Consider the following 26,178-nt stretch of genomic DNA (forward strand, 5'->3'; position numbering starts at 1 on the left):
TGTGCATAGTGTGACTTCATTGCGTGTATATGATTCTGTGTGGTACATGCTCCCAGCTTGGTGTGATGCCTGACACTTGATTGGTTTTTGGAATCACCAGTTGGAGTCCACATGTACCTTCTGACTGCCTCCTTTTAATGAAAGACAGTTGTTGGATTTTACTGATGTTTCATCTGACAGACCAAACAAGATGTTCCCTCATATGTAGAGATCCAGCTACCCTGCCTTCAATCTGGTCATATTCAGACCATTCCTCATAGAAGTTCCTCCAAGTTACTGGTATAAGGACTTGTCTTCTTCCATGGTTTCCAGTTTTGTTTTAGTGTTTTCTCTGTTGTTATATTTTAATCAGTCTTTCTAAAAGGGAATCAATAAGACAGAGGTGGGAAGAAAGAGGAGAGAGTTAGACACCTATGTTCAAGTTGGCATTTAGCACAAAAGTATCATACAAAAGTTAACTTGCAGAGTATCACACTGATGATTTCAATCAGAGGTCTCTAGATTTTTTATTGAATATCCCCATTGGAAAAAAAAAAATATCAATCTATCAAGCGATCAATCAATCTATAACCTATTCCTTTCTCTTTCCTTTTTTCTCCTATGTATTTATATATGCTATATATTATGCATCTTGTTTTATATATGTATTATATATTGTTTTATATACAAAGTTAATATATGAATTACATATATGTATATAAAACAAAATGAGATTTAAAAATATATTTGATTATGAATTGTATTACATTCTTCCAGAAACCTCTACAGTAAAGGCGCTTCATCTTGGAGACCACTGATAACAGGTCTTAATTGTAGTTCTCATTCATTTAGTAAATATTTGAATGCCTACTATCGTCAGCACTGTGCTCAGAAAAGCATGATTCTTACGTAGCCATTTTACAGCTATTTCACAATTCAAAAGGAGTATCAGTGACTTTGAATTTCAGCATTAATTGTATTGTACTACTTTTTCAACTTTCCAAATTTTTCCTTTTAAAATTTTATGTATTTTAAAAATTAAGGTGTTATAGCCTGCATTTATTTATTCAGAAATATAATTTGTTTCACAAGTAAATCTTTGCCATATGAGCCAGTTTCCCATTTGTGAATATCTACTGTGAAAACAGCACTGGTTTTGTTGTGTTTGTGTGTGTGTGTGTGTGTGGGGCCACATGGCTTGTGGGTTGTGTTGCCCGCCGAGAGATGCCTGAACCTGGTCCATCAGCAGTGAGAACACAGAGTCCTAACCACTGGACCGCCAGGGAATTCCCAGCATTTTGTTTTGCTGACACACAGAACCTGTCCTCTTGGAGGATGCAGTCATAGACCAAATAATGCTGGAAAACATAAAATTAAATTTCTGATAAGTGCCGTGAAGGAGAATTGGTAAAGGGGGCTTTAACTATAGTCATGGGCATCAATAGCTTAATTGTGGAAATAATTATTGAACTAAGCAGTTATGGGCTTCTTCTAAGTGAATAGATTAGAAGCAGTGTGGGCTGGAGAGGGCTGTCCAGAGAGTCTAGACTGAGGGAACTGAATTTGCAAAGACCTCATGACTGAAAGGAGTGCTGCAAGTCAGAGAAATGGAAACGATCCTCTGGAGCTAGAGCACAGAGAAATAGACAGGGTGCTGCAGGATGAGGTCGGTGACGCAAGGTGGGGTTGACACAGGCCATTCTAAGCCACGTTGAGAATTTGGAGCACATCTTAAGGATTGTTCTGTGTAAGCCAGGGTGGGGTGATAGGATCATATCTGTATTTTGCAAAGATCACTGGGGCACCCTCAAGTGTTTTGTCATTTGTGAACAGGAAAAAGGGAAAATTTTTTTTGAAGAGGCAAAGATATAAAAAGGAAGGTAGTTTCGTCATCTTTCTTTGGAATTTGTCAGCATTCTCAGTGACCACTTTCTTCACTATCTTCTATACCTCTGTGTCCTACCTAGTGTTGGTTTCCAAGCTTGACTGTGTATTAGGATCTCTTGAGAAATATAGAAGAATATTTTAAGAGATAGAGAATCCTGGCCCTCACCCTAAGACCCGCTAGCTTATAATTTCTAGAAGTGAGACTCCATCATTTATATTAAAACAAATGAAACACTCCCGCGTGATTCCAGTGCATCTGAGCTAGTACTGGTCCCTGAACAGGTGTCAGCCCATTCCCTAACTAGGGGAGTACTCACTCCTAATTCTGTTCTCACTGACCAGCAGTTACCGTGTGTTTCATGGATTGGTATCCTTATATTTCTACCATGTCTTGTTCTAACCGTAGGTAGATGGCACAAACCTTCAGGGTTTTACCAATCAACAAGCAGTGGAGGTGTTGCGACACACGGGCCAGACTGTGCACCTGACACTAGTGAGAAGAGGAACCAAGCAGGATGCTGAACTGGCATCACGGGAAGACGTCACAAAAGACGCAGTTTTGTCTCCTGTTAATGCAAGTGTTAGCAAAGGTGAGGACACGTGAGTCTGATTTTTCGGTTAGACACATATCAGTTTTTTTCTAATTCTAAAACTATTTAAAGAACAACTTAGTTGTAACTGTTTATTATGAACCAAGTAAAAAGGGATTTTAATACAATGGGGATTAACTGCAACCAGAGATTTGTCCATTAACTGTAGAAACAACTTCTGAATAAAGCAGATTTCTGTCCTGTTTTCTCAGTCACCACTTCTCATTTGGAATCATGTACGGTCGTTTCCCTTTCTGTTGTTGCCTTACTTTTGGATGTCGTTGATACATTTTCTCTTTAGGGGGAAGTTTGTTCTGCCTGGATTATGTATGTGAGCCCTGTAATGTTTCCAAATTGCCCAGCCTTTTCTTGAAGGAATCAGCTTTAATTCAGTGTTTAGGCTTGACTAACTTGGTCGGTAGACCATGAGACCCTTATTTCCACATTTAGAAATGTCATTCATAAGTGTTTGTACATGAAACATCTCTGAAAATTACCAAAATCCCCACACAGTTCCCTGATGTAAGCATTTATTCGTAGAAGTCAGGCTGTTGATTTGAAAGTGTGTTTCATTTCTCAAACTGTTGACCATTTATGCCACACACTACTAATTGTAGACCGGGAAACAGGGAGGCAAATCCCAGGGGAATTTTATCACTTCTTTGTTCCATTAGCAGGAGAACTTTCCTGTAAGTACCTGTGATTGTTGAAAACTTTATATACAAAAAGTTAGCTCTCATCTAGGTGTTCAAATAAAGTGGAGTTTGAAAAAGTCAAGTTGCTTGATTATACTACAGGCCTAAGTGCTAAAATCTTCTTATCTTTAAGATAATTATCAAGAAGATGAAGAGTCTTTATCTCTGAGGAGAAACACCAGCATATTACCAATTGAAGAAGAAGGTAAACACGTGGAGCCAGGTTATTACAATATTTATTACTTTTTTGAGAGAAATGACTTTTACAAATGTGGTTCAACCTCTATGGATATATTATAAATTATTAGAAAAATAACTTTCAGAAAAGAGTGTTAAATCCTTGTTTATAGATGTGATTAATTGCTCTAGTTGGTTAAAATTGTTTGTTTATAACTGCCAGATTTTCTTGCTGAGTCAGTCTTCTTCTCTTCTTCATATTTTTAAGACCAGAACCTTTAGAAATCATTCTGTTACATGCATGGTTTTATTTAAGTCCCCTTATTTCTTAAGATAGAACCGATATGTGTCTTATTGAACAAGCAACAGTAAAGTGTTAAAGCATTTAAAAAATAAACATAAAAAATGAATCTTTAAAGTTTAAACTCTTAAATGAAAGTATGCCTATTTTGGGGGCTTTTTCCTCCAAATTTTTTTAAAATTCTAAATTTTGAAAGGAGTTATACAGAGAAATTATTAAGCCTTTCTGAGATTTCTGTCTCTATACACCTAGAATTCATCACACTGCTTAAAGAAATTTTAAGGCAGCATTGTTATACATAATTATGTCAACATGTTGCTGCCGTCTTTCTAGGCTGGGTGGTCCATGCTTCCTTGACCTGTCATGTTGCTTTAGGTGTTTAATAACAAATTAAATCCACTGAACAAAGCCCAAGACAGATTTCCTTATGAGAATTCTGCCCTTCGCTAAAAGTTATATTGAAATGCTGCAGTTCGTTAAAATATTTGCTCCTTCATTGTTAAGTATTTTTCTTGCTGAAAATTGTGGGTTTTTTGTTTAAAGTGAATATTTTTGTTCACAGTGATATCCCAAGAGTGAGATATGTAGGATTCTCAGGTATTAATCACAGTCTGTGATTTTTACACTAGTAAGTGTAGGAATTATTTAGGATAAAGTGAATATCGGAAGTACTTTGTTGTTCAGTCGCTCTGTTGTGTCCGACTCTTTGTGACCCCATGGACTGTAACACGCCAGGTTTCCCTGTCCTTCACTATCTCTTGTAGTTTGCTCAGACTCATGTCCATTGAGTTGATGATGCCATCCAACCATCTCATCCTCTGTTGCCTCTTTATTGTCCTGCCCCCAATCTTTCCCAGCATCAGAGTCTTTTCCAATGAGTTGGCTCTTTGCATCAAGTGGCCAAAATATTGGAGCTTCAGCATCAGTCCTTGCAGTGAATATTCAGGGTTAATTTCCTTTAGGATTGACTGGTTGCTGTCCAAGGTACTCGTAAGAGTCTTCTCCAGCACCACAGTTTCTGGAAAAGGATAAAAAATGTTTCAAAGCATGAAACTTGAGATAATAGATGGAGCAAGTGTAGCAGATGGTCTTAAAGGCTCAACCATCTGTTTTACTTTGGTGATGTGCATTGAGAGTGAGAGGGTCTAGACTTGGGATCAGGAGTCCCACAATCTTTTTAAAATAAAGGAAAAAATATCTAAACTATTTTAATGCATCTACTTAAGTGCTGGTCCTCAGACAAGGGATAAGATATCGTTGTCTCTTCCACAGAAATTTGACTCATTGTGTGAGCCTGGGCAAGTCATTTGACTTCTCAGCAACATCAGAAGATTGGAATTTATGGTTTTTTAAATATGCCTGGAATCTCATCTTGGAGCATTTGGGAAAGAGAGAACATGGAGGGTTTTTGTGACTGTAGATTGGTTGAATGAATACAAATCTTTTATTATTAGCTTACAGATTTCTTACTTTCTTTATTCAGAATCTCACCCTCCTTGAATCACTGCTCACTTGCATGACCACTGCAGAATCAGAGAAATGGGTTATGGGAGGAGGTGGGACTGAACTGACCCTAATGTTTTTAACTCTCATCAGGTTGAAAGGTTTCCTATAATCTGTGTTCACTCCTGCACTTTTATCCTCTCAGCACAATACACTTTTGAAGAGAAAACACTCATTTTGGGTGGCTAGTCTCCAGATTTTTAAAGAAATAAATAGTTTACTGTTTCTAGTTTTCAAGGAGAAAGCTGCATATTATTAATTTAAAGCATAAGAAACCTGGAATAGGCCTGGAGTGAAAGCCCATTCGTTCCACTAACAAGGAGGCAGTTAATGAGACATCTGAATTTTAGAATACTCTTTAAATTTGAGAATTGAATGCTAAAAGTGATGTTGAAAATCTAATTTAGGGAGTAGTGCCTTGTAAAGATTTTTTTAAAAGACAGCCTTTATGAGTAAGAAGTATGATGGCATGGAAATCCTTGAATATGACTTGAAAATTATCCTCAACCAGTTTATTTTAATTCAGTATTGTTTACATAATTGTTTTGTGAATTTCTTCACAAAATAGATTTCACTTTCTTTTTTTTTTACCAATTAGTAGGATTCCTATTATAGAGTTTTAATTTAATGCACATTTTCCATTTGTTTCTTATTTTTTATTTATATTTTCTCATTGTACATGGAGTACATGGAGTTGCATATATTATTTGTTAATTTCTTTTGTTTGCTTTTTTCTGAGTCATAGCATGTTCTCTTCTGTACTCTGTAGAACCAATGAAAATGAAAGAGATTAACATAGAAGGCAGTATAGCTTTTTAATAGTCACTAGAAGGCCATCAAGTGAATCCTAGAGCTACTTGGAGTGCTCATTCTTTTAAATAAAAGTTAGATAATATATGGATACTTTAATTGAAATATAGTTAAGACCTAAAAGATATCTCTTAAAAGAGAATAGTGTTGGAATATACAGTTCTAAACTGAATTACTAAAATGTGTAGAGAAGTAAGAGTAAATCATGTATTAGGAGAAGAGTTAAACATATTATTGTCATGTCAGTTCTTCCTCAGTTCTTGTCTCATTTCAACAAAAATTTGGTATGACGGGCTGAAGGGTTTAAAACAACAGACAGTTATAGCTCAGTTCAGCTCAAGCAGACAGATCTTTTATCAGACACTCCGACGACAAGGGAGCAGGCTGACCCCAAAGGAGTTGTCATCCTTCTGACTCCTCTTGGCTTCCCCCTTTTTATACTTTCTGTCTCCTCCTTTTGGTTATGCCCTGTGCAAAATGCAAATTAGGGCTGTACTCGCCACCAGTCAGTGCAAGTGAATGCAAATGGGCATCCACTCAAAGCCTATTGACAGTTGCAAGTTATATAACAGCAGGTTATGTTGTTTATGCCTTCCCATAGTTCAGTCTTTTGTCAGATATATGTGTGTGTGTGTGTGTAGAGTATTTATGAGCCCTTACTGGGCTCTTTCCTAGCTACCTAGGGTTACCTGGAGAAGCCCTGTGGTTAGTGTGCCTTGGGCACATGTGCACCAGTTGGAAAAATCTCTGTGGTTATTTTGTAGCATATTTGTGAACTCCCCTGGGTGTGTCTAGGATGGGGTTTAGAGATCAGCTTGCATCCTTTTCAGCCAGGCCACCCCTCATTTCTCATGTCTAACTTTCTACCTAACAGTATGACAGATAGGTTCTCATCACTGTGTCCCTGGTACAGAATATTGAGACATGGAGATTCTTGTAGTATGTCACTAATTGTGTCTACTCTTCCATTAGTGTCAGCTGAGAGAGAAGAAATAGAAGATGCTCAACAACAGGAAGCTGCCCTGCTGACCAAGTGGCAAAGGATTATGGGGATTAATTATGAAATAGTGGTACGTTAGCTTCCTCTCCCTAACTTCCTAACTCGTGAACTGTATTTGAGCGGGGAGTTTCTGACAGTAATAAGGATGACTATTATAAATAGTCAAAGATGACTATTGTAAATAGTCCTAGAGAAGTTGCAAACACTAGTGTTTTTTTCAAAGACCTAAATGTGCTGATTCAGATGTTAAAAAATTCAAGTTGGAGAAAGTTGGATAGTAAGTAACCAAGGTGCTAAAGTACATGGAATGGAAGTTTTAGAACTTATAATTCATCACTACTTCTGATAGTAGTGTATATTATATAGATAAGAGGAAGAGTTTTTCTGATTCTGATTCCTGGGATTTATGGAAAGAATTAGAATAGAATGACAGAATTTACTTGAAAATAAAACAAAAATCATCATGACCTAGCACAGAATTGTAAAAAGAACTTTTCCCTCTTTCCTCTTTATCATTCTTATGCTCTTATTCTTGTTGAGAGTTTTCAGTCTGCATGCTTTTTTCATTTTACTTAGGCCATAGTGAACATTTTATGTTTATTTAACAACTTGCATACCTAGAGTAGCAGTTGTGATCTGCTGCTCTAAAAAGTGTTTTAATGAAGTGGACATTGATTATGAATCTCTAGGTATATACCTGGAGAAGGCAATGGCACCCCACTCCAGTACTCTTGCCTGGAAAATCCCATGGCCGGAGGAGCCTGGTGTAGGCTACAGTCCATGGGGTCGCTAAGAGTCGGACACGACTGAGCGACTTCACTTTCACTTTTCCCTTTCATGCACTGGAGAAGGAAATGGCAACCCACTCCAGTATTCCTGCCTGGAGAATCCCAGGGATGGCAGAGTCTGGTGGGCTGCCGTCTATGGGGTCGCACAGAGTCGGACACGACTGAAGCGACTTAACAAGTATATACCAGCAAATTTCAGGAATTTCAAAAGGAACAATAAGATACTTGGTTAGGTAAACATTTTCATATTGCTTATGATATTTAAGTAGCTCTAGATTAAAGGTGATAAAACACGAGATAATTACATATAATATTAATAAAAATAACATTTACTGAGTACTTTGTGTCAAGCAGTATTCTCAGTGTTTCTTTTAATCCTCATTACAAAGTTTTTTTTTAAACACTCAATTTGTGTCAAATAAGATTTGAGTAAGTACAGCTGTGACTACCATTTTAAATTGAGTCAAGAAAGAATACATCAAAGTCCAGCTTAACTATGGTTAGTTTAGCATGAAATGCAAGTTGGGAGGTTCGTTTGTGGGGTGGCGTTAACATGACTGGCATGCATAACTGAGACTGCGCTCCTTGGGTCATACTTGAGTAGTGAAGAGCACGCTTTAAGTAGCCACTCCTCACAGAGGTCAGAATGGGGACTGTGGACTTTTAACCGCCCTTTGTCTACATGTTATTTTGGTGGCACTTCCAGTAATGTATCAAGGGTGAAAATTTATTATAAGCCAGAAAGTACTAAGCTATTTATAGGCCCTTATCAAACACAGGTAAATATGACATGTCTGGGTTTGCAATTGCTTCCTATGTAGTTTCACAGCATAAATGAAGTTACAGGAGGAGTGGGGTAGTAGAGAGAAGAATTGATGGATGTGGTAAGTGGGGACACGGACGGCGGCATGGAGGAAGTGATACCTAAATAAGGAATTGAAGGATTTTGTCAACAATAGATTTTAAATTCAGATAATGCAGCTTCCAGTATTAATTCTGTGCTCATTATCATTAAGATTTGAAAAAGATCTTTTATAATTAAACAATATTTTTCTCAGTCTCTCCATCACTCGGTTCCCTTAACTATAAAGGGGATAAAGCAGATCATCTTTAGTATAATTTCTGATTTTAATATTATAGTGATTGGACTGTCTGTAAAAATAGTGATTTCCTAATGTTCTTCGTTATTTAGAGTAACAGTAGGAAATAAAAAGTTTACTCTCCTGTTTTAAGCTTTGATTCACTTTTAAAGACAAGTGTTGTCCCCTTGATACAGTTTATGGTCCAGAGCCTGGGCCGTGGGTTCAGACTGCTGAGGTTCAAAGCGCTTTTCTTAGCTGTGTGACTGTATTGAAACTGACCTCTCAAAACCTCATTTTTGTAAGTTTGGAAGCAGGGATAGATACTGTACCTGTTTATGAAAAGTAAGTGAGATAGTCTGTGTAATGGGATTAGCGTAGTCCTAGGGCATGGAAGGTGGTAAGGGTGTGTCTTTCTGTGTGTGGTTTGAGCTCAGGCTTCTGATTTTATCAGTGGTCCTCTGACTACCCTGCATCTGGTATCAGCATCTTAGATATCAGAGTGTCTTGGAAGCTTGCACTTGGCTGCTTCCTCTTGGTTTGTGTTGGTTCAGGAAACTAATAGACATCCATACTCTTTCCAAGGCAAAATGCTGACGGTTTGCAGCTTTAAAATAAGGTTTTTGAAGCTTTTCCGAGAAATTTGACCTGGGGGGGTGAACATAAAATACATATACAGAAAGAAAAAAAGTGAATATTAAAAATTGTGATGATATTTCTCCTTTCAGGTGGCTCATGTGAGCAAATTCAGCGAGAACAGTGGGTTGGGAATAAGTCTGGAAGCAACAGTGGGCCATCATTTTATTCGATCTGTCCTCCCGGAAGGACCTGTTGGACACAGTGGGAAACTTTTCAGTGGAGATGAGCTGTTGGAAGTAAGCAGCTATTCCATCTTCCCCTTCGTAAATAAAATTCTGAAAAGGCTATGGGAGGCTTAATGTGGTGAACAATTAAGTTCTTATTTTAAGTTCCTCCTCCAAAGGTACTTGAGAGAGATACACAAGTAAGACTTTACCCAGAGCAGAAATTTCCAGTCTGTATGTACATTGATCATCAGACCTAATTCCATGCATGGTTTTTGTTTTAGGTCCAGAGAATATAAAAACTGTCTTTCTTTTTTTTTAAACATTCAATTTTTAGAATAGGTAATATATTCACGTTTCATAATCACATATAAGACAAAGATATACTCTAGTGAGTAGTGTTTTTTTCTGTCCCAATCCTTCATTAGGTGTAACTGCTTATTATTGGTTCTATGCAATTATCCAGATATTTTTAATGAATATGTAAGAAAATTTGAATTTACTAATTTATCCCACTTTTTAAATGTATTAGTATATAATAAAATACATGCCATTTTTTTATCTTGAATTTTTTCTTTTAATGGTGATATATCATTTTAAAACAAGCTTTATTCTTTGGGAACAATTTTATTAATTCTCTCTTTCCAAACTATTACACAGGCGTATGAAACATGGGTGAAAGCTAGTGATCTTTCTGTGAGTACTTTAGAAGGTCCAATTCCAATAAGACTGTAGTGTTGCATGTAAATTATTTAAGGTAACACTACTGCAGATCTAGCCACAGTTCTGAGCATAATACAGCTATGCTCATCCCTTGAGTGCAATTGATATTAATGTAATAAAAAATTGCTTTGAAAGGAGTAGTCATGTTAGGAAGTGTTCTTTCTTGGTCAACTTTTCTTTTTTCACAGGTGAATGGTATAACTCTACTTGGGGAGAATCACCAGGATGTGGTGACTATTTTAAAAGAGCTGCCTATAGAGGTGACAATGGTGTGCTGTCGTCGAACAGTGCCACCTACTGCCCCGTCGGAGTTGGAGAGCCTGGACTTATGTGACATTGAACTAACAGAAAAGGTATCAGACATGCAGATACAGGAGACTAATCTGAACGTATAACGGGAAGGCTATATGGCGTTTAAAAAATTTTTAAGCCTTTTTTTTTTTTTTTTTTTTACTTGGTTCTGATTTCCTCACAATTCCTGTGGCGTATAGGATAGACCTTGGAGTCAGACAGACCTAGGTTTGAATCAGGCTTGACCCTTCCTCACTCTGTGACCGTGGGCAAGTCACTTCATCTTTCTGAATCTCACTTTTCTTGAGGTAAAATGTCAGTCATTAGGTATTATTGGTGCTTGTACAGGTAAAGTAGGTGCTTGTATAATTTAGTCACAGTATTCCTATGAAATAGACAATTGTCCCCCTTAACAGAAGATAAAATTGAAATATGAAAGTAGTGAATATATAGTACATATCTAGTCAAGGATCAGAGAAGGCAATGGCATCCCACTCCAGTACTCTTGCCTGGAAAATCCCACGGACGGAGGAGCCTGGTAGGCTGCAGTCCATAGGGTCGCTAAGAGTCGGACACGACTGAGTGACTTCACTTTCACTTTTCCCTTTCATGCATTGGAGAAGGAAATGGCAACCCACTCCAGTGTTCTTGCCTGGAGAATCCCAGGGACGGGGGAGCCTGGTGGGCTGCTGTCTATGGGGTTGCACAGAGTTGGACACAACTGAAGCGACTTAGCAGCAGCAGCAGCAGTCAAGGATACTTTTGTATTACCTCCCCAGCTCAGTGCTTGTCATATGAGTGATAAGAATAGGGGAAAATAAGAAACATCATGCCAAATTCTGTAGAAATCAGTCTAGCACCATACATGTCCAGATATATTTTATGTGGTATAAATGGGATTATTACAATAAATCAGGTGGACAGATTTGCATCCATGGTCCTACTGTGCAATAATTGTTAAAAAATTTTGCAATGATAGCTTAAAGTAACATTTCATCAAAAACATGTTTTTCCTATCTAATGTCTTCAAGAAATATACAAAACTGAATTAATCAAGATTCACTGTATATGTTTGACTAAAAGAAGCTAATGTTTGAACCCCTATTTTTGTGCCAAGTGCTTTTTAAATATTACCTTACTTAATCCACAAAAATTCTTTGAGATGGGTAACTGTGAAGCCCAGTTAAGAATGCAGCTCAAGGAAGCACAGATAAAAGAAAAATAATAGAGGAAGTCTTCAAGCCAAGGCCAATGTGTCTTCCGATATCGTCTTGCCACTGTGCATATTAATTTATTAATGAAATAATCATGTACACAACTCATAGGATTTTAGAACCCTTGTTTGCTCAGTGTGCAGAACTTATACATACAGCCATTTCCTCTTGAATTGTTCTAATTTATCATAAGCATTCTTTTTCTTTAATATCAAAAATAGCTTTACATTTCTTTTTCTAACAACAGATGTGATTCAGACACTGATGAAAAAGGTGAAAATCACAGAATTATGCTGCTAAGATAGAATCACTATATATTTTTATGGAAGCTCTTTGAACCATATATTTTAAGTGCCTATTACAAGTTAAGTTATTTCTAAGTTGATACCTTAATTCATAAAGGTTTCTTGATAAACTGTTGCTGCTCATATGCGAGTGCTATATTCTGGACAGATGCTGGGAATCTACCTTTTCCCCATAGTGTTGGTATGTACATCTGCGGATCTAGTATGTCTGAAATAAGAGCTGTCTGGTCTGTTTATCCAGCCTCACGTAGATCTAGGTGAGTTCATCGGGTCCTCGGAGACAGAGGATCCTGTGCTGACTATGACTGATGTGGGTCGGAATGCAGAGGAAGTTCAAGGACCTTTGGCTATGTGGGAAGCCGATGTTCAGAACATAGAGCTGGAGAAAGGGACCAGAGGACTTGGTTTTAGCATTTTAGATTACCAGGTAAATATATCCTACTTTTAACAAATTTTTTTAAAAAAGAAAACAGATGCTAAACACATATTGTTACTGGCAGAGCAAAAGTAGATAATACTTTAGAGTCCTCAAATATGTATTCTTGTTTCTAGTCTTTCAGAATAATAATTTATAATGATTATTATTATAAAGCATTTCTTTTGACATTGAGTTTTTTGAGCTCTTTTATATTTCAGCTCTTGGAAATTTGAAGACAATGCAGAATACTTTTTAGGAATATCATAGAAATACAGTTTTTCTGTTTCTTTGGGGAATATGCCTAAACTGTTTTTATTTCCTTGCTCTTAATGAATGGTTCATATTTATTGGTAAGACAGAAACTATCAAATACTTACTTCTTTTGTCTGGAGTGAATGATAGATGTATCATTTTGGATATATTGTAAATTCTCATATTCTTATTATTTGACCAAACTTAATGAATAATCTTAAATTAGGTCAGGTCAGGTGTAGCCTGTGCTGTGCTCTGTGCTGAGTTACTGAGGGGACGCTACTGCTGGTCTGATGAAGTGCAGCTGCTGCTCCTCATTAATTAATGCTGAGCTGGAAGGCTGTCTCACATGACTCCAGAGAGTTGTATTATTTCCCAGGCGTGGTTCTGGAGTCTTGTTCTAATATTAAGGTCGCTGTGTATCAGAAAGCGCTGCATCATCAACTACGACATGGCCTCCTGTATTTCTTCACTCCAAAAACAAGCCCTTTCCTCAGAACACTTACATCTACTTATGTTCCACAATAGTAACAGCCTGTCAGTAAAGGCTGCTGTTAATAATTCATGAATCTCAGATGATAGCTAAGAAATTGGGCAGTTTATCAATAGCTGAAGTCACAATTTTAAATTTACCTATAAAATTTAAAAGATCTGTTTGGGAACCATTGAGAGTAGGGATGCCATTGTTTAAGATGGACTCTTCCTAAACTCTTCAAAATGGAGATAGCCTTCACCTAGATAGTTCACTGGAAGTGTTGTATGGAACTTTTAAAAGACACTTTGAAAAATTTACCCATCCATTACAATGCAGAGAGTGCAACCTGTAATACCATTTTTAAGTGTAGAAAGGAGTCGCCTGCTCTTTGCTTTCTCATCCTGTCAGGATCCAGTTGATCCAGCAAGCACTGTGATCGTCATTCGTTCTTTGGTGCCTGGTGGAATTGCGGAAAAGGATGGACGACTTCTCCCTGGGGATCGACTTATGTTTGTCAATGATGTTAACTTGGAAAACAGCAGTCTCGAAGAAGCTGTCCAGGCCCTGAAGGGTGCACCATCAGGAACTGTGAGAATAGGAGTTGCCAAGCCTTTGTCTGTAAGAATTCAGAGTTTATTGATTTCTTTTTATTTGCAAATAAAAGTGACTTTCAGCCTTTTTGCTTCAGGTATTTTCATGATTGAATCGTGACTTTTGATACTTTTCATCAGCATGGTTACTGGCTCCATGAGTGTAAAAATTTAATTTTGAGTAATATTTTTTTAAAAGAATAAAGGAAAGAAGCAGCCAGGAAATACAGAAATAAATTTAAAAGTTAATGTTCTGTGGTTCACTTTTAGCTTTTTCTTAATTCAAAAATAAGGTCATGATCAATATAGAAACAAACATTTTTCGAAGAAACAGGCTTTAAAATATCTATGCCAGTAAGTTGACGTATTAGAGAAATTAATAACAACAGCTAACAGTGGAATCTTCAGTTATAGTGGAAGAAATAGAATCTCTGTCAGAGTGGATTAAGTCCTGGTATTCTGTTGACTTAAAAATTTTTGTTATATAATTACTGCAGAGCAAGAAATTGAACTTTCTAATTTAGGTTCATCAGCCTGTAGCTCTCCTCCTGGGAAGGAATAGCATTCATGTTATTAATTACTGCAACATAAAAGCAACTAATAAATTCATGCTACATAATGTCAGTATGATTTTTTGGGTACAGTGATTGCAACATAGCACTTAACATTGAATTTCAGTGAAATATTAGAGACAGTCTCAATATTTGTGTTTTTTTCAGTGTATAAATATATTTTAAGTGAAAAAGACAAATAATATTTTCTCTTAAATAAACATAAACACATAGATATATTTGCATAAACGTCGAATAAAAGTCTGTTGACTTTGTCAAAGAGTTTGTTTAGATTGTAAGCTTGTTGATGTATTTAAAATGTTGAGTAGAGTTTTCATGCTCTGCTTTTCGTTCCACAACAAATTTTGATAACCTGTGAAAATGTATTTATGAAAACAGGAAGGAAGGAAGGGAAGAAGAAAGAGAATATTAAGCAAACCTTAAATTAAACCAGGATTGTAGGAATCAGAACAAGGGTTCAGTATGAAGAGTGTAAGAATGAAGATAGTGCATTATGGGACTCTACATATTTATTAAGATTGACCATACATTTGGTTCTGGTCTTTCTGTTACACAAAGAAAATGGCAAACATGATCAATACATGTGTTTTACTGCCCTTAAGGGAAAATTGTGCCACTTAACTCTGAAGCAGTCTTTTTTTTTTTCCCTTGCTAGTTCCAGAATAAGTTTCTTTCATATGAGTATTTAGTATTTCAAATTGAATATGCATTGCAATTGTGATAAATCTCATTTATATGAAGTCAGTTTTACTAAAAATTAAGCTCATATGTGTGGTCAAAGAAGATAAACATTTTTTTTCCTCTCAAATACTTTTGCACATATTGGTGATACAGGGTGATGTAGGCAAGACAGTCTAAATGTTTTAGCCTGTTTTTTCCTGATATTCTAAGAAGAATGCTAGGTTTTCCATCACTGTGATCATGGTTGTAATTTGACTTCTCAGGAGTGCAATATAAGTGTATTATATACATACAGAGTTGGTGGTGTATTTTAAGCCATGTTAAATTAAGAGACTTCATTGAGAGTTTACTAACGTTCCTTGTCAAAGAAATTAACATTCTTTAAAATAATCAGGAGTGCAATGTAAGTATATTGTATACATATAGAGTTGGTGGTGATGGTTGTATTTTGAGCCATGCTAAATGAAGAGACTCCGTTGAGAGTTCACTGACTATCCTTGTCAGAGAAATTACATTCTTTAAAGTAATATTCTAGTAAGGAATGACAGAAAGATATTGGTCCTTCTTTTTAATGTTTTCTTTTTCTGCAAATTCTTCTATGTCTTAATACTTAAAAGTTGCCTTATTTCTGTATTTAGAAGTCATTGTTTAACTCGAATATTTGGTAGGTGACCAGAAGTGACCAGAAGATTATTATAATGTAAAAAATTATTGATTTTGATAATCTTTTTGTAAGAAGGGTGAAGAAATTCGTAGAAAGGGATTCTCATCTAAGAGATGATGTTGGTATTGGGATGAGCATTCTTATTGTGCCTTAAAATATAAAACTGTTCAATATGAATATTTATTATATTTTTTGCTCATCATTTATGTTAAAGTCGTTTGTTTATGATGAGTTTATAACTTGAAAACATTATTTGAAAACTTTCCAATTCCCCCCCTTACTTTTTTCTCCCCTCTCTTCTGTTTTCCCTTTCCCTCCCTCTTTCCTGTTCTCCCTCTTTTTCATGAACTCATCCTCAAACACTAAGCTTCATTCTCCCTGCAGCTGTCCCCAGAAGAGGGTTATGTTTCTGCTAAGGAGGATTCCTTTCTCTACCCGCCACATTCCTGCGAGGAGGAAGGGCTGACTGATAAAGCTGTCTTCAGGGCTGACTTGGCTCTGGTTAGTGGCACCCTGGCTTATCAAGCTTTCTTTCAAAATCTTATGTATCTTATTTTTGCTTTTCAAAACATTCTGAAGTCTTACTGTTTTCTTTGTTCATTATGTTTTGGAAAACTTAACATTTTATTTTCAACTTCAGTAGTTCTCATAGTTCAAAATGAGAAGAAAAGCAAACCATTATATACCTGAAAAATGTTGGATTTGTGGGGGAAATTCAGTTAGCAGTGTATTATGTCAACATGTAAAATTAATCTTTACATCATACCAAAAGTTATTAGAGCACTTGTTTGCTCTAAATACATACTTGAGTATCTCTAAGCATTCTTTAACTGTTTTCAGTATTCAGTCATAGATCAGTTATTTTAGCTTCCTTTTAATGATGTAACAGTTATATTATTTCATTAGATATTAATAATATGAAAGTCACATAGATTGGTTTACCTATGGATTAAGAGCACAAAAGCTTCCACAAGAGTGAATGTTCATGTTTTCTATGAATACATTTTTGTTAACATTACTGATTTACCAGAAACTTTTACATTAAAATTTTATTTTTACTTGGTCTATATCATTCACTGTAATCATTCACTGTAATAACTACACTTAGGGACCACTGGAGGCCAACTTTGTTGGGTGAATACATGGTTCTTACTCTGAGAACCTTATGGTCTGGTAGAGGAGCCAGTGCTATGTTAATACTTAGTAAATTATAAAACCAAATACCAGATGTAAATATGCATATGACATTTATACAAGTGTAAAAATTACACATCCTATTCCTAGTACTTCTACCATTAAAGCCAGGTTCCTGACCAAAAATTTTTTTGGAGGGCTAGGAAGCATTCCTCAGTGTGACTAGAAAGGAATATTTTAAATACTTGTCTTAGTGGTTTTGGACTAGTGAGAGGTTTCAAACCTGTGAAATTCTCCATTAGGTGTTTATAACTAACTGTGCACATCTTGCTTTGATTCTAATAATCCTATTGTTGAAGGATATGGTTCTTCTTGTTAGTTGTTTTTCAATTGCCAGCTCCTGAATCAGCCGTTTGGAAAGTTTTGGTGTATATTGTAATCAGTACAATAATTTCACATTATAAGTCCAGGTAACTGGAAAAAAAGTATTTTTTTAAATTCTAGAAATATTTAAACTTAGAATTGCTCCAAGCCCTTTGTTGTTACCTTTTGCCCTTTCAGTGATGAAACAAAATAACCCTCTCTGCTAGCACCAGCTTGTCTTTGTTCTGTTAGAGTAGTTAGTTTCTGATTTGTTGAAGAGAGTGAAGAGGTCCTGTAGAAAATAGAATAGACCAAAGAATGATACCAGTATGCCCTTTAGTGTTAGTAACAGCACAGAATTCCCATCTGATATTATTGTTTTTATTCCTAGGTGAACGCAAATGATGCTGACTTAGCAGATGAATCTGCCTTTGAGTCACAGTACTCTCCTGATAATGACAGTATCTACTCTGCTCAAGCCTCTATTTTATCTCTTCATGGCAGTGCTTGTAGTGATAACCTGAATTATGGTCCCTCCCTTCCATCTTCTCCTCCCAAGGTACAAAGGAAATGCCATTTTATTTATGAGAGAACTTGTTTCCCAGAGATCATTGCTAATGGGATGTTGTGGGAGTGGCATGTTATGCACCTTATGTTTATGCAGTCATGACTTCACTCTTGAAGTGCAGTTTCCTTTAGGTAGTGTTAGCTGGGTATCTTGTAGACTCCAAGGGACTATTTAAATCTGGGTTCTGTGACACAGTGTGATAGATACAAGAGTTCAAAACTTTGACTAGAATTTGCGTATTAGACAATTTTAATGAAATGTATTTCTTAAATTGTGTTTTTGGCAGTGTCTACTTTGGAAAAATTACAAGAGTAACTTTATTTTCTGAATGGTTTTAAAACTGATTTCCATGGAAAATTTGATAGTAAAATAGTCCTTGCATTAGTTTAATATTTATTATCTAAGTTGAGCTTAATGCCGTCATATATTTTTATATAAAATAATGCCGAAGAATACTTTACGTAAAAACCACAGTGAATGGCAAAGAATGTTTAAGTCACTGGCAGTGAATGAAGAATTTAGCTACTGTAAGATGTGTCTGCGCCATCGACAGTTTAGAAATAGATTACTGATGTAAGTGCCTCACCCAACTCTGTTCATTTGCTTGGTGACACACTCTGTAATGTTTTTTTTTCTTTCTTTATTTAATTTTTTCTATCATTTTTAATAAGTAACGTTTTATAAAGCTTAATCAGCCTTTTGTGTGTGAGATGATATATCACTGTTTGAATATGGATTTCTGATTGCTTATGAAGTGGAACAGGTTTTCATATATTAGCCATCTGGTTTTCATATCCACCAATGGCATCTTCGTATCTTTTGATCATTTTATAATGGAGTTGCTTGTCTTTCTGTTGATTTCTTGGACTCGTTTATATGTCCGAGAAATTTAATCAACAGAGCAGTTCAGTGTATAATTATTAATGAGTGTGTATATTTTGAAAATCTGAAAATGTGTAGGAATGATCCTTTTAACTTCAGGAAAGAAGTTATTCTTGGAGAAAAAAGAAAGCATGGGAAGTTAGTTGTATCTGTAATATCAGTACATTATATCCTTTTAAGAAGAAAGAGAAATTGAAGGAAATATGCCGAAATATTACTGTATGTTAAATCTGGGCAAAAGGTTCATATATGGATATATTTTCCTTATTTTTCCATGTTGGAAATATACTGTAAATGAACGTAATCATTACGGTAAAAGATTGGATAAGAATTCTTTTTTAAATATATGAAATATATATTTTCCACATAAATTCAGTGGGAAGGGAATCTGTATTTATGAGTCGGTTGGAAAGTAGAATTTCGATAGGCCTTGGACAATTTTCCTCCTTTTCTGATTAACAAGAAATTTTTTGGCCGGAACATTTTCAAAGCATTTTCTTTTATGTTCAAGGTGCACCTGTTATCCTTGCAAAGGATGCTGGGCAATCGCCTTGAATTGGTTTGCAAGGTATAATCTTGAATGGAGCAGCTGCTCCTCTCTCACCACACCTGAGACTATCTGACTGAGTCATGTCTGGAACATGTTCCTTCTTTAGTGGCCTCAGGGCTGGAAGCTGAGTTCATCTCCTAATGGAATCTTCTAATCTGCTGCATAGCACACTCCTTCTTGCCAGTGGGACATATTGCATTGTTTAACTTAGTAATTGTTACTTAAAGGGATTACACAGTGTGCATACTGAGAAGCATATATTTTACAGGGCAAATGCTGGCTATGCGCAGCACAACATATTGGCTTACTGAAGTCTGTTTGCCTCTTTTTTTTTTCCCAAGGCAGTTTACTCTTTTGTTGAAGCAAATTTTGGCAAGCTGGCCTATCAACTGAAATATTTAAACTACAAAACAACAAAGGAGACACTAATGAGGGTGTTTTAAAACACATTGTGAAACTCCTGTGTGATTTCAGTTTTCTTAGAAAGTAGGACTGTTTGGGTATCGTGGTGCATCTTTGCCACTTTTTTGGCTTGTTTGTTTTTGTATTTGCTTTGTGGCATTTTTTTTTAGTACTAAGATATTTTGCTGGAAAATTGAAAAAGTTAGATTATTCGTTCATCTTCCTATTTCTTTGCACTAAATTTATTTTAAAAAGACAGAGCGGCAATTTGTTATAGAACTTGAGCCGACCATTTTTCCTAGAGAAAAGTGAGCTCATTTGGGGATTCTTTAATTGATAAAATGATACCACATGTGATCTTTAAGAAGAAGAGAAACCACCATACAGATTTGAAAGAAGGATAAATGAGTGACTTTGCTAATTATATAATAATCTCGTAGCCTTAAATGGTGACTGGAAATGCACAAATAAGTTTACCTGTTTTCTTTACCCTGATGAGAAGGCTCTGACCTTTGCCAGGCATGCTGCTGGAAGCTCTCAGAGCTGATCACCCAGAGCAGGGTCTTATTATAGAGGGAGGCCTTCTTCCTAAGGGCAGAGCCTGGACCTAGACCACTGCTTAGCGTAGCACTGTAGGCACACATTGAAGCTCCTCTGCACAAAATTCTCCCATTTGGGGGATCATTCTACCTTTTTTTTTTTAATACAGGAGTTGTGTTTGCTTAATTTGATTAATAATCATTTAGGGACTTAGGGGAAAAAACATTACTCAAGAATCTGAAAAATATGGCCATTTCCATGGTATTTGGATTAATAGAGCCAGGTCACTGAAAGGTGGACATTAAAGGCAAGAAGCTAGTGGGTTTTCTCATTCTTCTAGGTTTTAATTTTTTCATTAGTATTTTTATTCTCTTTTCCTTCTCACCTCCAAAGACATAATAGAATGCAGGAATAATTGTTTTAGAAACTTACTAAATACTTGCAAACTTTTGTTTTAAAGCTCAATCTGGTTTTGTGGGAGAAGATACTTTTTCTCTATTTTGACTTAATAGTCCAATCAATAAAGATTCAGTAGCTGTGTAATGCATTTCCTCTTCTTCTTCTTATCCACAAGCCCATGCCCCACACTCCCCAGTGCACCCATAGTTTCTCTTCTTGCTCCAGGGATGAAAAGATGACCAGTCTGGTGCATGTCCTGCATTCCTGAGTGTTGGTCCCCCAGAAATGCAGTTGATTCTGGTGCAAGTTGAACCTCATGTTTGTCACCATAGAAACCCCTCTTCATACCTTAAAAATCAAACAAAACCAGTGGATTCCATGATTTAAAAAAATATATATATACATATTTATAGGAATAAATCTCCACTAGTGTCATTCTGTGGAGAAGGCAATGGCACCCCACTCCAGTACTCTTGCCTGGAAAATCCCATGGATGGAGGAGCCTGGTGGGCTGCAGTCCATGGGGTCACGAAGAGTGGGACACGACTGAGCGACTTCACTTTCACTTTTCACTTTCGTGCATTGGAGAAGGAAATAGCAACCCACTCCAGTATTCTTGCCTGGGGAATCCCAGGGACGACGGAGCCTGGTGGGCTGCTGTCTATGGGGTCACACAGAGTTGGACACGACTGAAGCGACTTAGCAGCAGCAGCAGCAGTGTCATTCTATAGCATAAAATATTGCTACCTTCACAGTTATGTTTTAAATCTTGACACCAGTTTTTAATTTTTATTTTGTGGAGAAAGGATTAGTCTCCAAAACTGATTACATTACTATAGTCAAGATGATGAGAGTGATTGTGGAAATCTTAGTGACAAAAACTGCGAGCTAGCAAAGGTATGAGAGATGTTTCCTTCTCTCTCAGTAGGGTAAGAGTACAGATAGTAAAGGAAGTGTACCTTATCTCAGAAAGAGTGGGAGTACAATGCAAGCTGGAGCAGCTGTCCTTATGGTATATTTTTCTAAAGTATAGAAGGATTTCTGTGGTAGACTGATTATTGAAAAAAAAGCAGGTTGTGTCCACTGAATGCTCAAGTTTTTATCTTGTCTATGTAAATATATTCTCTGGGTAAGTAATATGCCTAAGTATAACATTAATATGCACTACACTATATTTTCAAGTATAATAGGTATTTTCATTTAACCTTCCCCCCATTTTCCCTAAGAACATAAATGTGTCAGTGGAGGTACCTATTAAGGTGGATTTTTGAAAGATTCCAGTTTAGATACCAAGTTGTACTGGGGAATTGTGGTTATTTTTGGACATCTTATGAGGGAAGAACTGCTTTTCTTTTAGATCCATAAGACTTTTAAAAATAAAACTCAGTTGTTGTTCAGCAACCAGAAATGTTTCTGAAGTAGGCGTGTATTGTCTGCTGTGTTGATGAGCTCTTTCTTTTGTATGTGTCAGTGTTAACTCCTTCATGAATAATGCATGGAGATTTCTGTTACATGGTTTATAGTAAACCCCAGCTAACAAGGGCAACTTGACCTCTTTTTCCGATGGAAAGTGGTTTTGATTGCCACCTTTATTTGAGGAGTGGTAAGGATGATCTCTGCTAATTATTATTATTAATTTAGAAATACAGAAGCTAACCACTATTCTAGTAAGTACTTTGTGTTATATTTTTTTTTCATAAGACTAAAAGTTGGTTGTATGAGCCAACAGGTTATTATTTAGGTTTTGGGAGTGTGGAGGATGATACTTTTCTATCCTTTGTTTCTGAGGATTTTAAAGATGTTAGATGCTTGCTTGATTTTCCCAATTGCCTCAGTTCTTTACACCAGGAATGTTTGATAATTCCAGAGAGACGGAAACTTGATTGAACAAGACAAGTGTAATAAATTGTGTTGAAGCCATTGATTGCCAATTTAGAAAAAAAAAATGAAAAGGATGCATATCTCATACCAAACTCTGAAAAATAAATCTAGATGGGTTAAAACTGTATCTGAAAACAAACCATTTATAAAGTTGGAGAAAAATACTAAAAAGTATTTCATTTACTCTGTGCAGAAGGAGGATTTATTAAGCAGCATATAAAACCAGAAGCATAAAGAAATTGACCAGTCTGATTGCATAAATAATTTAATAAAGAATTACATTATCCTTGATTATATAAATCATTAACTTCTGCACATGTATGTATATGACATATACAGATTGAAAAGACAATTGACAACCTTGGAAATACTTGCAGTATATATCACAGTGACTCAGAATATGTCAATGACATCGGAAATCTCTCATGTTGAGGTATAAAGATACCTCAAAAAATTAAGTAGGAATATACTATTTAGTATTTAGGTTAGATTTAATTTTTGAAAATGGATATGAATATGTGTATATGTGTACATGTGTACTTATACATATATATTATACAGATACATAAAAAACTCTGATGAATAAACACCCAACTAATGCCAGCCATTTATTTCTACTGAGGAAAGGACTGGCAGAATGAGCAGTGAAGGAAGACTTTCATACTGTAATCTGTGTGCAATATGGTCCAAATGATTTTTGATAATAATATATTCATACACTGATTTTATACTTTAAAAACATCAGTAAAAGGATTGAAGGAGCAGTTGATACATTTATTCAACAGCAGTTCGTGGGACACTACTTGTCCAAAGCACATAAGTGATATAATATATGTGTTGGAAGTAGATAATATATATTTATGTAGAGCTGTAGAATTTCAGAATTTCATGGAATTCTAGAAATTATTTTACATAAAGCCGAGATCAAACCAGTCAGTCCTAAAGGAAATCAATCCTGAACATTCACTGGAAGGACTGATGCTGAAGCTGAAGCTCCGATACTTTGGCCTCCTGATGCGAGGAGCCCACCTATTAGAAAAGACTCTGATGCTGGGAAAGATTGAAGGCAGGGGGAGAAGGGGAGGACAAAAGATGAGATGGTTGGATGGCATCACCAACTCGATGGACATGAGTTTGAGCAAGCTCTGGGAGTTGGGGATAGACAGGGAAGCCTGGCATACTGCAGTCCATGGGGTTGCAAAGAGTCAGACTCGACTGAGTGACTGTCAATAACAACATAGAGAAGTTCTGTGATGTTATTATTAGTAAAGAGCCTGGATTGGGATCTGCATCTTATGACAACTTTTCTTAGTACTGTTCCTTCTGTTGCAACTTGCAGAGTACTTAAGAAAAAATTCCCTATAAAAATATGGATTGTGTGACATTCTGTTTGACTACATAAATACCTACAAATCCCTATCCAAATAATTTTTTCTTGCAGTTTCTTGTAAATAGAAACCACTTAGTCAATGTCATATTCTTTATGTTCTGAATCTTAGAACGGATTAGAATTTCAGATAGATTGGAAATGAACTACTTTTTAAATGAGATTTAGAAATATAAGTTATTTACTTTTCTATGTATATGGAACTCTGAATATTTTATTTGTGAGTATAACAAAATATTGTGTCTTAATAAGATTAAGTACTAGTATATTGTAGTAGTATGACTCAGTAGTAGATGTATGTTTTGCAGGAAGAGTATACGTATTTATAAAAATAAACAAATGCAACATATAAGCTGAGCAGTGAGTTTGTACATCTGCTAATACTTTTTGAGTAATAATTATGTTGCATTTGTTTTTCACTAAATAGTTGTTCATTAAGATCTTAGGAAATGCATCGATAGACTTCTGGCCATAATTTTTATTTTTGTTCTTTAATCATCAGGATATTACTGAAAATTCCTCAGATTCAGTACTTGATCTGCAGATGTCCTTGGAGGAGATATATGCCCAAAATCTCTTGCAAAGAGAGGATGAGAGTTCGCCTTCAGTGGACTTGAGCATGGGGCCGGCTTCTGGCTTTACCATGAATGACTATACACCTGCAAATGCTATTGAACAGCACTATGAATGTGACAGCATAAGGGCATGGACTGAACCTCATCTACCAAATGAAGTTATATCAAGTGCAGAGCTGAATTCCCCTGTGCTGACTGATTTGACTGGAAAGGTGACATTCTAAAGATACAGTCTGTGTATGATGATGAGGTTGGGAGCACTGAAGGGTTAGATTACTCTGGCTTCTCTCTCCATTTGGAGCCAGTGCTCTCCTAAGGCTCAGATTTTCAAAAGACAACCTATGAACTTGTTGTGTAAGTTCTTGCTGAATGAAGCACAACCAGCTAGAGAATGCGGGTGATGTTGAAATCATACTCCAAAGTCTAGTTTTCCTTTCCACGTGACTTATTTTTATTTTCTGACAGGGCTCTAAGTTCTTAATTCCACAAGGTTCCCTGGCCTCTGCTGCTGAGTGTGTCATGCTCCAAAACACACACAAAGAATCTTTCGAGAGGACTATTGTGATAGCAAAAGGCAATTCTAGCTTAGGTAAGTTTCTCTTCCACATACACCTTCTGTCCTAACCCCCTTGCCAAGAGGAAATGTTGAACATAGAATCAATAATTTTAACTGTAGATAAGAAAATAGATGTGATAAAATTTACCAAAGTTTTAATGTTAATTCTTTTTGTACTCAATATTGTTATCTGAAATGGTTAAAAGGTTTACTTCAGACTACCTTAAATCCCTCACTCTCTTGTTAATTATCTAAAAGTATTCACAAGCCTCATTTCCATTCAAGTGAAAGATATACAAATTGTTTGTGTAAGAGACAGAAAGTCAGGAAAGGAATTCTTAGAAAATGAGAAGTCAGCGACTTGGAATTCTAAATTCTTTGGAAAAGTAAATTATTAGTTTCTTTGAATGGTACTAGTTATGCGTTAGTTAGTTTGTATTTAATTTCTTTCATTCACTGAAATAAAGACTAAAAAGACAGTCAGGTGTGCCATTACCAAAGCATTAATGCAGTTCTTCAACAGTCCTTCCCAGGTGTGAGGGTCTTCCACCCATAACAGAGCGTGACTGATTAAAAATCTCAAATCTTCTGATTTGGGCAAAGAAGACTGCCTGTCGAAATAAAATCCTAATTACACTAGCTAAAATTATATTGAAGCAGCTCACATTTGTACTTCTTTTGACTTAGGGAGTGACATGGTTCAGCTCTGTGTTTAGTGCTCAGTACTGAAAATAGAGTCAAGAATCATTTCCCCCAGAAGCCTGATTGCAGTCCAAGACTCTGTGGTTAGCTGTGTCAGAGGTCTTCTTTTTCTTAGGATGTAACCAGCCAGTACCCTTTATGTTGGTATCTATGGTGGGATTTGGTTTCCTTGTTATATTTGGGACTTGGCAGAGGAGTCGAGCGGCAACACCACTATAGCTGGTGATTGGGATTCCAATCTGTCTCCTAGATTTTGTTCCATTTGGTGGTGGCTGGGTCCTACCAACAGTAGCTAAAAGGAGAATTGTAGCAGAGAATTTCTCGTTTGGTTATAATATCTCTTATATATCACATTTAATAGAATGATACAAAACTTAACCTACAGAACTTTCTCTAATCATTAATTATGGAATATGTGCTGTAGACAGCTAACTGTGTCAGA

General features: G+C 36.2%; 1 protein-coding gene across 22 annotated transcripts in view; it reads left to right on the forward strand.

The window, feature by feature from the left end:
- MPDZ (multiple PDZ domain crumbs cell polarity complex component) overlaps positions 1 to 26,178 on the forward strand; it is a 212,908-nt gene that overhangs the window by 69,458 nt on the left and 117,272 nt on the right. For 7 of the 22 annotated variants that reach the window (XM_081570365.1, XM_081570379.1, XM_081570386.1 and 4 more), the window contains 11 exons: positions 2,273 to 2,456; positions 3,285 to 3,374; positions 6,915 to 7,012; positions 9,538 to 9,684; positions 10,524 to 10,688; positions 12,387 to 12,572; positions 13,699 to 13,908; positions 16,182 to 16,298; positions 17,686 to 17,853; positions 24,406 to 24,690; positions 24,944 to 25,067. In XM_081570365.1, the coding sequence (XP_081426491.1) occupies positions 2,273 to 2,456; positions 3,285 to 3,374; positions 6,915 to 7,012; positions 9,538 to 9,684; positions 10,524 to 10,688; positions 12,387 to 12,572; positions 13,699 to 13,908; positions 16,182 to 16,298; positions 17,686 to 17,853; positions 24,406 to 24,690; positions 24,944 to 25,067 (1,774 nt within the window). The remainder of the gene's footprint in view (positions 1 to 2,272; positions 2,457 to 3,284; positions 3,375 to 6,914; positions 7,013 to 9,537; positions 9,685 to 10,523; positions 10,689 to 12,386; positions 12,573 to 13,698; positions 13,909 to 16,181; positions 16,299 to 17,685; positions 17,854 to 24,405; positions 24,691 to 24,943; positions 25,068 to 26,178) is intronic. The other 15 variants (XM_081570360.1, XM_081570372.1, XM_081570392.1 and 12 more) reach the window with 4 other exon arrangements.

The sequence above is a fragment of the Giraffa tippelskirchi genome, chromosome 1, assembly GCF_054371585.1.
Source record: "Giraffa tippelskirchi isolate mGirTip1 chromosome 1, T2T-mGirTip1v1.2.pri, whole genome shotgun sequence".
Classification (NCBI taxonomy): Eukaryota; Metazoa; Chordata; class Mammalia; order Artiodactyla; family Giraffidae; genus Giraffa; species Giraffa tippelskirchi.